Source organism: Parus major, chromosome 5, assembly GCF_001522545.3.
Source record: "Parus major isolate Abel chromosome 5, Parus_major1.1, whole genome shotgun sequence".
In the NCBI taxonomy this organism is placed as follows: Eukaryota; Metazoa; Chordata; class Aves; order Passeriformes; family Paridae; genus Parus; species Parus major.
The window spans coordinates 35,621,330-35,638,343 of NC_031774.1; the positions used below are offsets into that span (position 1 = coordinate 35,621,330).

At 35.2% G+C, this 17,014-nt stretch overlaps 1 protein-coding gene across 5 annotated transcripts in view; it reads left to right on the forward strand.

The window, feature by feature from the left end:
• Positions 1-17,014, forward strand: part of AKAP6 (A-kinase anchoring protein 6) — a 258,093-nt gene that overhangs the window by 45,932 nt on the left and 195,147 nt on the right. For 4 of the 5 annotated variants that reach the window (XM_015631792.2, XM_015631791.2, XM_015631795.2 and 1 more), the window contains one exon: positions 1,775-2,132. In XM_015631792.2, coding sequence (XP_015487278.1) covers positions 1,809-2,132 — 324 coding nt within the window. In that variant the 5' untranslated portion in view covers positions 1,775-1,808. Of the gene's footprint in view, positions 1-1,003; positions 1,084-1,774; positions 2,133-17,014 lie in introns of all 5 variants that reach the window. The other variant, XM_015631794.2, reaches the window with a different exon arrangement.

Consider the following 17,014-nt stretch of genomic DNA (forward strand, 5'->3'; position numbering starts at 1 on the left):
CGAAGCAAGCGCTGCTCTTCCTGTGCTTTGGTATCATTTAGTGATTCACAACCAACTGTTTCTCTGATAGGCGTGTTTAACAATAAACATGCACGAATAAGGACCACGTGTGTTTCACCAAAATTTCACTTTCAGGAGGAAATAATGTAAAGAACATGTTTTAAATATTGAGATAGTTTTGGCTGCTAAAACAGGTGAATTCTGTGCTAGAACTAGGGCTGTGATCAGCAATGTCTGACAAAGAAATTATTACCCTGTTTTTTCTAACAATTTATGCTGAGTACTTATGGCAACAGAGTTGAAGCTGAAAAATAGGCAATGTAAAGAGACGAACTTAAAAAATACTCGGCATCCTGGAATTTTAATTTCATTCAGTTTTCTGCAAAACTTTTTATTTAGCAGCATTTAATAAACAATTTTTTGACATTTGAGCTAAAAGAGTTGGGAATTGTACAGCAGGCACTGAGAATATTTGAATTCTTCTATCATTTCCTTGCTTGATTGCACTGATAGAAAATTTTGTTCTAAAGGGACAAATTTATATTTAGTGTTAATATTTAGTATAACTTTAATATATTGTTTTGCAAGTGTGATAGATGTGCAAACACTGATTTACTAAGTAGCAGCAGGGTAGGAAATAAAATCAAATTTACATAAGATATAAATTTTTTGTCCTTTCTGGCTATGGCAAGCAAAACTGTGACTGGTTACTTCTCTGATACTCTCACTGCCTGCAGGAGTAGTCTCTGGATGCTGAGATTCCAAGTGAAATATTTAGGAATATAAGTCAGTAGTCACAGTGTTGATTTGACAATGAGAGGTCTGTTTTTTCTACAATCTTATAAATTTTACCTTAAGTAAGTAAAGTTGTTTGTTTGGGTTTTTTTGTTGGTGTTTTTTATGTGTAGGGTTTATAGCAGCCTTCATGCGTAGTACACAAGTAACTAGAACATACAGAGGAAGAGGTACAAAGTAAAATGTTTTACTTATTGGCTTTTTGCAGTGGATCTCATAAGAGTATATTGATGACCCAGCCTTTGGGCTTTCATAAAGCCACTTTGTAAAACGATGGTTTAATTTTAGGTACGTATTTTGACCTTGGGAATGATTGTATCTATGTTTTGCTAGAGTTGTTGCTTATTGTAACAGTTCTTAATCTAACAAAACTATTGGAACTTAAAGTTCTAAACAAAAATCAATAAATCAACCAAGTGTCCTCAATAATTTCCTCAAGTTTGCTGGCAATTTTTTTGTCTTACATGATCAATAGTCAAGTGGACAATTTGAAAATTTAAATAAATCTTGAAATATTCTGTGTTTAGTCTTAAATTTCAGGCCCAAGGAATATGTTCTAATATGTACTAGTTTATGAATACCAGTCTTGTATTAACTTGTGGAGTTCAGTAAAGTCCTTCTGACTTTGTCAGTATTTATTTATTTATGTTGCAGCTGAAAAAAATCAAACCATATTTTTCATTAATGAAAACTATAATTTCCAAGTTGATTGGAAATTAGATGAGAAATTACAATCGGAAATTACAATGAGATAAATGCAGTATTCGTTACTTTTCTCATACAAAGATCCTGTTCAAATCAACAAAGTTATTTTGAAAAAGTCTGTTTAGTCTTGACCTTCCAGCATAAATTTTTAGGCTGAAGAATTTATTTAGGTGTGCAATAAATTTCAGACATTATCATTTACTGCTTGCCTTTGAGTATTTTGTTGCTAAAGTTAGTCTTAAAACAGCAGCTTGTTTTCTTTTTATCTTTGCAGCTATTTTTGAAAGAAGTACGGTTTAGACTCCCACATGTTAGCCATGGACGTAGCGCTTTCTCCCATGAGAACGCCAGACCTGGATCCGATGCCCTCTGATGCCTCTCCCATGCTCATCAACATGACTCCCACAGTGGAACAAGAAGGGGAAGGGGATGTCATGAAGGACCTTGACCCAGGCCAGCAGTATGAAAAGCCTCCTCCTCTACACACCGGGGCTGACTGGAAGATTGTTCTCCACTTGCCAGAAATTGAGACCTGGCTCCGGATGACGTCGGAAAGAGTCCGGGATCTGACCTACTCCGTCCAGCAGGACTCGGAGAGCAAGCACGTGGATGTGCACCTGGTACAGCTGAAGGTAAGATGAATCTTATGTCACAGACTTCTCAGAAAAAGGGTCTCATTCAAATCTGCCGTTAGTAAAATAAACAAAAGGACTTTTCCTAACTGCTGAAGCAGGTCTGACAGCCTGTGTTAAAAAGTGAATAAATCCTTTTAAGGGAGATAAGAGAAACCACTTGATTATCAGAATTTTTGGGACGGTATTTGCTCATCACTTAATTTAACAGTCAGAACCATATTCATGAACATGTTCATACTCCAAAAGCAGGCAATAAAACATTATCAGTAACCTGACTGGACATCTCACAAACACCCAGAAATATTCCCGCTGATTTTAGTGGGCTTCTGTACCTAAAACTCCCAAATAAAATTCCACTAAAATTCCTAACATTCCAGTAAATGGGGACATTCATTTGAAATTCAAGGCAAAATTCAAATAATTAGTGCCTGGGACTTTAAGTGTATGTTCCTTTGCATGGCCTGGTTTGCTGCAGCAGATGAAGCATGCTTTTGAAGGTGGCAGTCTCCAAAAATAGCACAAAGGTTATCTCCAGACTGAGCTGTCTTCAGACTTGCATTCTGAGGCCTGCTTATGTGAACATAGTCTTCCTTCATACTCAGTGCAATGGTATTTTATTTGTGTTTATTTTAGGACTGTAGCTGTAAGCTGTCTTAAAATACAACACTGTATACTAACACTAACCAGAGTGACAGTACTGTAATCAGTCCTAAACAAACAGAGAGCTGATCTTGATTTTTTAAATGGTCCCACCATTTTTCTAAAAAAATTAGGGGAGACGTTACCAGCTTTTGACGGAAAGAAAGGACCAAATCCACAATGTGCAGTAAGGTTTTAACAGATGCTGTGAAAAGGTATTTCTGCAGGCAGGCATGAGAAATCTTGCTGGGCTTGGTGCTAGCTCTGATCTGGAATTTCTTGTGGCTGTATTAGCGCGGCACTGAGCTGTAACTGGAGGTCTGTGGAGATTGTGGGTGGCATTTGCACACAGCTTTGGACTGGTTCAGAGCACAGGAAGAACTGATCTGTGCCTGCCTATGAAATGAGAATATTCTGTACATACAGCTCACCCTCATATGTCCACTAATACATTCTGTTTATAAATAGAAGTCAGAGAATAAATAGCATTCCTCATGGTTTTTCTTCTTTTTAGAGCTTATTTGTGAAGTCACAAGTGCCAATGGGAGTTCATAAAATACTTTCCTAAGGGTTTTACCTATGTAAACAAATGAAGCAAAGTTTTAACCAAACACATTAATGAATGCAGAGCTTCTGTGACCTGCTGACCTTTAAATCTGTACACAGACAAAAAGAAATATGAATGTAGAAACAAGTGTTGTGAAATTATTTTATGTGGTTGAATATAATATAGACTTTAGATAAATTTTGAATAGTTTATCTAATATATAATTAGCTAAAACTAAGCAAAAGACAAAACAAAATAAATTCCAAACCAAACAAAAAACACAACTAGAACTTCATACAGATTTTTTTATTTTTTCCCTCTGTCCTCTGATAATATTCCTGAGGGGCTACTTCCCAATGATGTGTGTCCTTCTGGAATTGTTGTGCCCAGGCTTGACAGTGGGCTCAGTGTGAAGCTTGACTATTGCTGAGTAGACTGAAAAAGTGTTTCACATAGCTCTCAAACAATACATACCAGTTCAGTATTTTCTGTTTTCCAAAACGGATGGTTGATTCGAGTTCAGCTTGTAATTCACTGTAACTCCTAATCTTCTTTCCCACAATATATTTTTTCACCTCTCTCTTACCCATGAAATTTGACATGTAGGATTTCACCTTTGTCCTTTATTAATATTTTTTTCTTTTATCTCATTCCACAAGTATCTCCTCCAAGCACACTCATTGTTTTCATCTGCAAATTTAAGAAGCCTTCTTTCTGCTCCTTTGTCCAAATCATGATGAGAAAAATGAATTATATAGATTCTGGATAAAAATCTATAACATAATAGTTTCTGAATATAATTTTCAAAATGCAAATGTAGCAGTAAGACAAACAATTTTTCATTTTCTCATAGCTTGTTTTCCTCAGCCAGGAGACGTCTGATTCCATTTTCATGAAGCTTTCTATTTGTTTTGGATGCTTAGAGTTGATTTCTTTCCCCTGGCTGTCAGTTGGCTTGTGGTGATAAGACTGGTTTGGGGACCCAGGCCATTGCAGACTCTTTATATTATTCCTTGGAAAAACTGCTCAGTATGCATCATCTCCTTCTCTTGTGAAAACTTCCTCAGTATCTCAGTTGCAGATCTGTCTGTGCTTCTGCTCTTTCTGTAATCAAGAGCATTGCCTCTTTGTTGTGGCTTGTTCCCTAGGGATTTTGGTGTTTGCTGCTAGTCTCTTCTCATGCTGCATGACTTAGGGCTTTACTAACCACCACTGATTCTTTGAAAATACTTGTTTGCCTCACTTTTGCAATGCCCTTTCTCAGAACTGGCCACATAGCATGAGTGGGAGGTTTTTCTTATATTGTCCCTTGGGAAATTTCCTGGAAAGCTCAGCTTCACACGAGTGCTTCAGGAAGATCGTTGGATGAGCTGTAACTCTTCAGATCCCAGAATGCCCTATTTTAGTCATTCATCTGGCACCACTCTTAACTCAAGCTATTCTAAGATACTTTTACATTGCTCTAACACATCTGATGTAGCTGTTACCAACATTGTAAAAGAGATTCAAAAAGTGATGGTTTTGCTACAAGCAAATATAGGAATGCTCTCTGTGTCCTTGTATTGTCTTAAAATGCTGAGATGCTTTTGTGATCCATTCAGTTTTTTATAGTTTTAATAAAATATATTTGCTTTTACAGCAAAATCTTTCTTGGAATCCTTCTGAGGTATAACTTGGCTTCAACTCCTGTTCTGCTTTACATTATATCCCTTAACTCTCACAAGGGAGGGCCTACTGTTTCAAACTATTGATAACTGCTTTCTATCTTTTTGAAAAAAAAAAAAAGTAATTTGGAATGTTCTCGTGTAATCTTCTGTATCTGAGATGTCTGTTATTTCTAACTTATTTTGGAGTAAAGCTCTCCACCCCTCCTTTGTGACTTAAATATCTGAACCATATATTATATATTGACATAGAAACAAACATAGTTTATGCTATGACAGTGTCTTTTTTGCAGACACTGATGTCTCTCTTTCCAAGTAGAGAGGCTTCAGTCATTTTTTTCCAGGATACCTGGGTCAGTCACAAACATCTTTTGACAGGATGTCTCATCTTTCTTTGTGACTCCCACCACAAATTTTTCATGAACTTTGGATAGAGATCAAATATCATGTGACCATTATCCCTTCACTATCTCTATTTCTACTTATTTTGAGGAACAAAGAGTTTTTAGTTTTTTTTTTTTTCCTTAAATTTAAATCCTGGCTAAGAGGACAGTGTGAGAAATTATCAAAACAAGGTATTAAAGATATAATGCAAAATTTTAGGCAGCAGAATACTTTCACTGAAATGAGCAACAGAGGTGTTCTTGTGCTGCTTACACATCTACAAGCTGAGCAACATGACGCAGGACTGTGCTTTGCATGAACACAGAAAGAGTATATATATTTTACTGGAGATTCTGTTGCCTTTTAAAGAAAGTTGGATCAAATTAAGATAGAAGGCTGCTGGTTAGAATAAAATAAGAGGCTCAGAGAATTGGGAGCTAGTGAAAAGTAGAAAAAATTGAGAAACAATAAGAGGCTCCTATCTGTGAGCAGAGAAGTGAGCACTGCTGGGTTAGTCTGCTGTTATCTATGTATCAAGGGAATAAAAAAAGCTAAAAGCTGGAGAAGCCTTAACTGGTAGCCCCAGTGATAATGGAAGATCTGGCTTGCATAATTTACCAGGATAAATGAATAATTAATATATGTTGCAGACAGCATTCTGGACCCTTTTAAGCTTGGACTTCCCTTCTGAAGAGGCAGAAAAATTGACCAATAAAAATTGTTGGAATTAGTGTTCTTGTGACAAAGGGATTTGAATATTCCTTGGAGTGGTAGGACATCAGCACTGGATATTCCATCTGGGCTTGGGCAAAACAGATTAAAAAAAAAAAAGGCAAAAGGAAAGGCATATGTTACATGATTTACTCACTTGAGGTCCACATACATGGCCTTTGGAAAGGAATTTTGAACAATGTGTGGAGTATGTAAGCCCTCCCCTTAAAGCAAGGGACAATATGAACAGCTCCTTTAATCAGCTTGAGTTTCTACCGAAACAAAGCAAACACCTAATGACACACTGAGCAAAAATTCTGCAGCCTGTGATATTTCTTCCAAGGATAGAGATGCATTCATTAGTTCTCAGTGTCATATTTGGACATAGAAGGGTGGTGTGTAACTCAGAGAGTTTGTAGAGTACAGTAGCATCTGCAGTGCTTTGGAGGTCTCAAGGTTGTCCTAAAATAGACATTTAGATTGTTCAGCAGTCAGGAGAAAAAGGTGAACATTTGCCTGTGATGAGGGTGATATTGGTCCTACATTAAAATATGTTAATACAGGCTGTAGAAAATGAGCTAATATGCTCTACCAGTGGTCTCTAGAGAAAAGTGACTATCAAATTCCAGCACAGATGTTACCTATTACAGTCTCCTCTAGCTGATATCATAGTCTAATTAAAATATGAATGTTTACTGGATGCAATGCTGTAATGATATAAATTTCATAATGATGAAAAAATTTTGTTTGTCAAGTCACTGGGCAAGTTAACAAAGCATTTGCTGAGAGAATGTATCATGTTGTTTAGTATTTGTGTATGTGATGATAATAACACATGCTAATGTTCAGATTTCCTGGAAAACCGTAAATTAATGCTATTTCAATGGTGTGAGTAAGATTTAATACTGTCAAATTTTAAAATGAGTGGTCATTGACAGTATGTAATTATCTTTATTCAAAAGTAAGTAATGGGAATTTGTTATGATTGCTGTGATTTGTTGGAAGAATTTTTTTATGAATATCTATGCAAATATAGATGTGTGTGTAAGCAAAAGCAGACACACCAAAGCTGTGCTGCATAAATCCTAGCGCTGAGTGTTTTATTGATTATTTGTGTGAGTCTATATGTTGCAAGGTAGAATATTATTATGTATTATAACAATCACCTATTTCTGATGTGCTTTGTGAACTATGGTGTCCATAGGTGTTTTCTTGCTTTGTATATATCAATAGTCTTTGTGGATGTATTTCTTATTAGCCATTATAGGAGCTAAGTTTGTTACTTTTTCAGTTTATAATTACATGTCACTTAAAGTAAATTTTCAAAAACTCTAAAATGGCATAAGGGAACAGTCACAGTCAGGCACAGAAAATTGCATAAAATGTAAGAAATTTTTGAGTTTGTTACATTACATTTAAAATTTCCTTATGAGCTTTTATTATGGGAGAGTTGACAGAAGAAATTTCAGGTTATAGGATGATTCTGTCTGAATGCTAAAAATGCAAAATGAATATTTCAATAAGAAACTTGTGTTTTAGTAAGAACAGGTTCTGAAAGTTGGTGATTTTTAAATATCCTTGGATATTTACCTCTTGCATTATGTGAATTACTCCTCAAAATGATATCCCGTTCTCTATAGCTGTTAGAAACCCCATTGTGAATTGATGTGATTCCTTTGTAAATCAGCAAAACACACAGGTTCTATATATTTTCTTGTGGAGAAGGCAAAAGGAGAGCTAATACCTATCAGCTTCTCCCTGTAAATGATTTCCTGGAGAAAGACAGCAGTTTCCATGTAGTCAGTTATGATTCTAACCCTTGCATTTCTGAAGATGGAGCACTTTTTTTTTTGGAAGTGTTTCCATTTCTTTTTGGAAAACACACGTAATTCAAAAGGCATAAAGCAGCACTGCATTACAGCACTACTGCTACAGCAATCATAGCACTCCAAAGTTCTGACAAAACATTTGTAAGTTTCACAGAATATAAAATCTACCAGTAGTACACTGCAATTTCCCTTTCCCACTGAGCAGTGTACTTTCTTTTTATAATCTGTGTAGCTGAGAAAAGTTATCACATAAATGTCGGAGCAATATTCTTTTATTCTCCTCAGCTGGCTCTGGAGCCATACATGCCCTCCACTGTGGCTCCATGCTTCAAAAGGGACTTGAAGCAAGCTTCAAGGTACAGTCTTCTCTTTTGCTGTGGCCTTTCATCTCTTTGTGTTAAGATGAATACATTGGCCTCTGATGAAAAAAAACAATGCAGATATTTCATTGGCAAGAAAGTAAATTTCTTCAGAATAGGTTCTGTAGATTTAATGATAGTTTATTTGCTAATGTATAGGGGAAAGATGATTTTATATGTGCATTTCCAGTGTGATTGTGATCTGAAATGATGAAATATGTTATTTTTATAACTGACATACACATATGGGCATATATATGTGGAAGTATATTTGTATGTGTATGTTTGTAGTACCATAACAGAAATACAGTGCCACTACTCCCACCTCAGAATTTGCATATACACTTATTCGTCATGCATTTCTAGCTTTTCCTCAAAAATTCTTCTGAATTACCTGGCCTGTAGTATTAGAGAAACTATAGTACAGCTCACTGTAGGGCACCATTAATGTGTGTAAGATCTCTGTGTTTGCAGTTCACCTTGTGCTTCATAGATAGTGAGAGGTTATTCTGTGTCTATTTATACACTGACAGAAAAAAATCTCCTGATGGGACAGAGTACTGTTAGTACCCTTGGAGAAAAAGAAATTATAGGCAAGGAGAAATGTTATATTTTAAATGGTCCCAATTACCTGTACTTTTGTGTACAGTAAAGTATCCAAAAGACCCCACAAAATAAAGAAACAGAATTGTATTTTCAGACCACTGAGCTGTGTGGGATGAGCAAAGTGATTGATACACCATGTAACCAACTCATATGAAAGGTATGGTTGGCACCTCTTTCTGCATCTCAGCACTGTCCAGAAGCTGAGCAGATAAAAATCATCCAATGGAAGTCTGCAAAATCATTAGCCAGCTATGCTCTAACACCATAGAGCTGAGATACTAAACTGAATGCTCTTACTCACTCTTCCACAGGTATTTTGAGGGAGAAGACAAGGCTAAAATACTTTTAATTATATTCAGGACTTTTAGGCAATAAAAGAATTTCACAATCTGGACATTTAAGAATATTATCAGATTCTGTAAGACTCATGAAAAAAGAAAGGTAAGAGGGATATTTCCAAGGGCAATACAGTAGGATTTGTACAGACATGGTACCACAGCAGCTAGTCTATGTTTTTTCTGCTAAGGTCATCTGCACTTTCATATGGTATTTATGGGGACTTCCTGAAAGTTCAAATGCCCAGTTTAACTGCTGAACTGAAGATAAAACAGTTTACTACACATTTGTTTATCTGTTATCAGGTACAGGATCCCTTTTTCACACAGGACTAGGATCTTACCTTGAAATAGATAATTTTGATCCATTGGATTAAAATACCAAATTTTACACAGTAAAATGGATAGCCTCATATGTATTATTACAAATAGAACCTTCTCTTCATACTTTAAGTATCCACCTTGTTTATGAATCTAGACCAGCAGCTCAGCATGAGGAATTAAAACAGAGGTAAATAGAATACATGGGAAGGGGGCCACTCTCTTTTCTCCAAAGGAACATTGCATTTCTGGTTTTATAAATAGGACTGTTTGCTTTCAAAAACCTCAAATAATACTGAATGCTGTATTACTTTTAAACTTCAGGTAGAATAAGGAGTGATGAAGACATATTTTTTTTTACCACATTACAATTTAAGTTATACACTTTTGATTTTCAGCTGAGATCCGCAAGAATAAATAATTCCCTGTCCCAAATCTGTTGAAGATTTGGTTTTGATCCTAATTATGAATGAAATATTTATAGTATCTCTCAATGTCTGTTTTATCTTCCTTTTTTTTTTAAGCTAATGAATACCTAAATCACCAAAGTAAGCATTTGAGCTGCAAAGACTTCATGGTGATCTCCACTACAATTTAAATTACAGTGCTCAGGTTTGTAGTCACAGTATTTGGGTGTGATTTGTGAATTTTGATCAATTCTCAATTATTAGATGGATTTTCTTTGCTACGGTGTTATCTGATATAGGAGACAGCAAATCAGAATCAAAGAGCCACACCTGTAAGTTATTAAAAAGGTTGCTTGAAAATTACCAAGGAAAAACCCATGTTATATAGGTGTCTTAAAAACTTCAGAAGAAGACATTTTCCTTTATTCACAAGAATACATGTTGGTGCAGATAAGCTTGGGACTTTTATTTGTTAGGTTACAAATCATGTTCTAGGTGTTGGTTGCTAGCTTTATTTTCCAGTCTCTCACTCCCCAGTTTTATTTTCCTTTCAGTTGTCAGGTTCTCTCCCTCAAAGTTTTTGTCTTCCAAAACTCCCATCTGATTGCTGTCCTTTTTAATTTTCTTCCTCCTGTTTGTCCTTTGCTGAGTACAATGCTGAGTCATCTGCTGCCATGCTGAATTGCTGCTTCAAAAAGCCCTGCTTCCTTTCTTAACCTGGACCTGTACCATGTTCTGTGGGGAGAGCAGGAGTCAGAAAGAGCACATTTTTAATAAAACTTACTGCATTAAAAATAAAGGAGGGAAGTAGATGACATTACTACACATGGGGCTTTTTTTTTTTTTAAAAAAAAAAATCAAGTTTAAAGTGTTTAATACATTTTCTAGTATTCTCAAATGAATGGATGCACAAGGTATTAGGGTGCAGGAGCTGCTTTTACTTCAAACAGTTTTGAGTATAGATGTGGTATGTTCCTGCAGCAATCCAGGTAGTCAGCATCTGGCTTTGTGTTGGCACAGAGCCTGCATTACTAGAATCTGACCTTGCTGATTTTATTAGAGGTTTTATGCTTAGATTTGTTGCCATGCAAAATGTGAAGATTTAGTTGTTATGATTGAATGACTGATGATTTTGTTGTCTTGATGCTTGAATAATTTCTCCTTGTATAAGAAATGCAGCTTTTTGCATTTATGGAGAGGAGGTGATTTAATTTTAATAGGGAAATACAGCAAATGAGGAGGAACTATAAATTAGATAGCTATAAGAATTTCTAAGAATTTTCCATTAAACAGCAATTATTAAATGCCTCAAGTCTTTGAAGGCCCCGCTACATCAAACTGTTCCCAGCAAGTGGAATTTGCTGTCTTGCAGAACCAGCTGCACTTGGCAAATTACCCAGTGCATGGAAGTCTACTTCTCAGGGCCAACCAAACAGAAATAATAATAATATTAACAACAATAGCAAAACAATAATAATAATAAAACAGAAAAAACAGCAGGAGAAGTAATAAATTAAAAATAAATACACAAAGTCAAATTTTTTTGCATTTAGGGATATAAAGAAAACTAGGAAACTAAGGACATTTCAGACAGAGTTTTGCAAATGCACACATAGGCAACTTTATACTCCTGGGAAGCTGTTGAACTGTATGGAAGTACAGAAATGGGGAGTTTAATAACCCATTTGAATTACTTTTTAAAGTGTAAATAACATATTTATAATGTCGTGCTTTGTTTAGTTACTTCTGTAACTCATTTATTTAATTGTATTTCCATTAGAAAAATTGCTTTCAAAAGGTACAAATTTAGTGTTGTACTATTGTAGGAAGGTCTTTGCTATTTGTCTTCTTGGTTCATTGTATAAGATAAAGTTGATAAGTTACAAGCTTAAAAAATTATTTTGTATGTAATTAATTGTGTTAATTATGTATATCAGTTTTCTTCTTGTTCCTTATTTCTATTCTTACATCATGGGCAAGAAAACCACACAAAGCATAGTGTCATGGAAAGCTGGAACTTACATTAAAACAAAGAAGAAAAAAAACCCCGAAAAACAACAAAACAACATGAAAACCCAGAGGCCCTGGGCAATAGTCTTTTGCAACATATTCAGTAATTTCAGTATTAAAAAGAGCAGTGAGACATTCAGGTCCAGCAGACATCAGAGGCAGCAGGTTCTGCTGCGGCTGTGCTGCAGCACCATCTAGTGCTGCAGGAGCTGCAGGAACTGCCCAGCTGCTGCCTTTGCTGCTGAGGAGGGAAAAAAGATGCAGGGAAGGATGGGAAAAGTTTGCTATCACATGCACAGAACTTTGGAGGATTACTAACAGTAATCTGCACATTTTAAAAAAATATTTATCTGAAAAAAATTGTCTTTACTAATGTGTCAAGTTTAGTATACTTGCAAAATAAAATGCTTGATATTGTAGTGGTGAAGAAGTGATATTATAGTGGGAAGAACCCTCAGAGAAATATCTGTGCATTTATGTACGTATGTTTATATATATAATTTAGGTATAAATATATACTCTTTCTGCCTTGAAACATTCAATATCTACAGTGAATTTCTGTTTTTTCTCTATGTCAGAAAAATACCAGCATGGTAATACCACTAGCAGGACATAGTGTTTAAATTAAGGGTGTCCCTGAAGATGGAGATACCTATAACCCCAGATCTTCCTGCTTGGATACAACATTAAAGCTTCTTCATGTTTGCATGGGTCACTGGGTAACTTAATATTTTGGTTGGTTTTGCCTGCTGTTTTGAAGTTGTTTACACTGTATACTTGACATAGTGCAGATCATACAGGCACAACGCGCCTCGTATGAGGTCCAAAATAAACTGGCAGCAAAATCAGCAGTAAAAGCAAGTTATGGCAGTTCAACCCATCCATGAGATCACTGCTGTTATCACCCCTCACCCTCCCAGGCAGCCCCTAAATCCAGCTCTCTCTGCAGCAGCACAGTTCTCTTTCTGTTTTGCTTACAGTTCACAATTCATTTAAATCAAAATGAGCACTTGTATTTTGTGGTGTTATTACAAAATCGGTTTTCTGGAAGTGGTGCAGACATCAATTTAACAGCATCCTGGAAATGTTTTAGAATCCCAGCATGATAAAATTTTAGAATGAGAAATGTCCTTATGCATTAAGGAGACTAATGATTTTGCTTAGCTTCCTTTGATAAGTTTAGGACCATCTAAATATCTACTATCTAAATATGTTTCTAGATAGCAACATGATAAACTCCTCTTGTTCAAATGTACTTATCCTTCACTGAAAAAACCAAAACAATCCAAACAAACCAAAACCAATAAAAAAGATTACAAGATAGGCTGAATTTGAGGTAGCTGATTAGGAGAGCTGGCATGGATCTTCAAAAGTATCTGTGCTCTGTCTTAAAAATCTCTGTGCTATCCCTTCCTTTATTTCTGTCTATGAAGTTCTGTAAGAATTATTCACACATAGCACACACAGCTGTGCACATCAAATGCTAATAGGAAGCAATGTGAAATATGCAAGAAAATACTGTACTGATTTTGTGTGTGGGATGAATAAGGGGCTTCCAGTCCACTGAAGCAGTGATAAGACCAAGATTTTTGCAGGTTTTCTTTTCTTTCTGTTGCTTTGGAACAATATGTGCATTCATTTAACTATGGAATAAAACTATTTGGTCTTTTGCACAGTTTCATTTCACTGCAACTCACATGGACTGAAAGAACAGCTGAATAACTTGATATGGAAAACTTATAGGTCATGAATATTGGATGTAACAGCTGTTTTCTTAAAAAAAAATTAAAAAATGATGTAATCTCATTGCTTAGAAATGTCAAGAATGTGACAGTCAGTTACTTGGAATAGGAGAAGGAAAACTGGTTTTAGCCAGCCTTTCATTTCCTAGGAAAGACCATGTTTAGAGCTTTTAATTATTAAATCCTTCAGAGCAAAATCCAAAACTGATTATGAACTCAATATTTTTTATAGAAAAGACTAAAAATGTGGTCCTTGTTAAAGCTATTTATTCAATTTGTTCTCTGTGAAATTTTAGAAATGTAATTTAGAGGAAGTGTTCCTCTGCAGTTTACCTTACCTATCTGTTGGTTTACCAGGAGGATGATGAAATGTTATTACAGACAAGTCTGACTCCACTTAGGGTCTTTGAATTGCAGTATATATCTTTTAATATGTCAGCTCATACTTTGTAGTCGTAATGCATTGAGGATTGATTAATAGGACACTAAGCTTGAAAGGTGTGAGTGAAATCTGCAGCTCCAACTGTTTTCAGTTCAGCTGTTTGCTAGACTAACAAGGGAGTCAACGTGTGCACTCCAAGCAGATCCATTTAATTCCTTGTTTCCTGAAAGAAAAAACTTGAAAGTGTAGGGAGGAACAGATTAAACCTTCAGTCTCTGTTGGTGCTAATGGAAGATAGGCTGCAGCAAAGGGGTGTGCAGTGAAAAAAGTGATCCTCACTGATACTCAGTTTAAATTACAGTAATGAAAATGCCAAATGTGGTGTTCACTGATGTTTTCTTTATCAAAATATTAATATCTGCTATGTCTCTTTACCTCACGTAGGTGCATTTCTTCCTGTGGTTATTCTGAAGATATTAAACAAATGCAAATACAGGCAATTGGACAAGCACTTGGAAGATTTGTTGTTAAACTTTAATTTTTAATTATGGAGGTAGATTGAAATAAATGTACTTTTAAAATTCATCTGCTTTGCTTTCAATCTATTTGTTGCTTCTAAACGAAATGTTTACCATTTCTGCCAATAAAGACTTGGTGGGGAAAATTTTAGGGGAAATAATACAACTATCTGTTGATTGAATCTTCATTAAGTTTGAACATTCCCACTTTTGTATTAAGACTTGGTTATTTATCTGCAAGAGAATAAAACAATCCTATTCTGGTATTTTCAAATCCACAAATTGAATTTTTTCTTAAAAATCTTAGAAGAAGAAAAGATCATGCATCCAACACTTTTCTTGATACCCACCTTGAATTGTGTGTAGGTCTCCGATGCATAGCTACACTTGTGTGAATCAGCAGATACCAAGTAGAGAAGAGATCTGAATTTTGGTCTCTTTTATTGCCATTGAGAATCACAAAAACAACTGTTTTTAATCATACACATTTGTGTCACCTAGATAAAGTGGATATCATGGGGAAAAAACCTATTCTGCTTTTAAGAAGCTTTTCTAGTCAACATTTCTTTGTAAAATTTTGAATTAAATTAATAGATTTTTTTTTTTTCCAGTGAAGATTTCTTTAACTGGAAAATTTGAAACTAGCTTAACTCTTCTTATCCAGGTCAGTTTGCTATACTCATAAAAGATCAAGCTGGTAGCAAACAAGGACTACATTTTTAGTCTTTTATATAAAAAATGTTGAGTTCATAATACAAATTATGTCAGCTGTCTGTTGGAAAAGGTTAGCTCAAGGGGAAAAACATAGGAATTCAACCTCAAGCAAAAGTATGTAATTGAAAAAAGTTACAGTGATGTTGAAAGTTTGAAAATAGAAGCCTTTCATATAAATTCTGAATCTTTTTACCCTAAAAATAACTGCCAACCCCCTCATTATAACAAATAAATAAATATAATGATAATAGCAATACACACACACCCTTCAGTAATTCTATTTAGACTGTATAAGCCCCACAAGTGATGAAATTGACTGTGAGTGTCACTCCTCATTGAGCATTTTACCTAAGCCTTCCGAAAGTATTTATATTTCAGGGAAAACATATGACTCATCCATTAACTCTAACCTCAAATGTATTACTTCTGGCCGCCTCTCTTTTACATCTCCAGAATAACATGCTGAAAATGTGTCCCATTTTGCAGAGTTAGTAATAAAGAACTTTCAAAACACTTATGATGAAATCTTCCAGCTCTGCTGAATTATCCTCCTATGCAGTGTTTCATTATTAAAGTCAGCTCATGCATGTTATTCTGCTCATATTTCTTTCACCATGGCTTGATTTTAGGATCTTTATAGCTTTCCTAATTAGGGTGGTGGTCCATTTCCATCCTATCAGTGCCTTTTTCACCCAATTTGAATCATCTACTGCTCACTCCTGGAACAGGGAGTGCAGTCAACAAGGAAAAACTACCTAGAAATGCAAACAACATTCTGAGATGTGCTTCTTGGAGTTACCTGATATTCAAAGGAAACGGATTTCCTGCTATTAGGCAAGTATGAATCAAGTTTCAAAGAGAGAACTGAGTTACTCTCAGTTATTCTTCCTCCAAAAGTATTTTACAGTTAAAGCCCCAAACCAGAGGAAACCCTTGTAGAATCATAACATCTCAATGTGTCATGCCATTGTTGCCTAAAAAAATTAACTAAATAAAATTACAATTTTAATTAACTTAGAAAACCTATTTCACATTGCAAAAAGGATACAATCTACTGTAGCACATATAGCTACCTGTTTAAATGCTAGCAGCTGATGAAAACTGACATTTTTCCTAGGAAAGATACAATATTTCCAAAGCTAGAATTATTTGAAGCTGAAACTGAAGAAAAATTTAACTGAAATTATTTGAAATAATTTTAAGCAATGATTTTAAAAAAATGTAGCCAAAAATCTTTATATAATACTGTTCAAATGACTTGAGTAAAACAGGTAATGAAGCTATAATCTTTGAGCACAGAGCAAGCAACTGTGGCCAAACCTGGAAAACTGCTGCAGTCAAATTTTTCTCCTCTCTACTCTGAAGTCAATAGTCCTAATCTGTTTTTTCACTAAGCACTGGAAAAAAGAAATTGCCTTAATGGTGATTTTACTGCTATCTTTCAATCAAATTCTTTTACCCTCATTTTTTAAGATTTCTACTTTTATAGATTCAGGAATTGATTTAAAATGGAAAATATATGTATTTAAATTCAGATTTTATCATTTTAGGTTATGGTATTTCATAAGAAACGTTCCATCATAGCTGTGTAATAACAACAATAATGTTTCTGTCTTTATGTCCAGAGTTCAGCTGTGTGTAGGTATTCGGGTACTGGGGTGACTCCAGCATCCTTCTGAGAGCTGACCATCTCAAAAGTATATCAATGGTC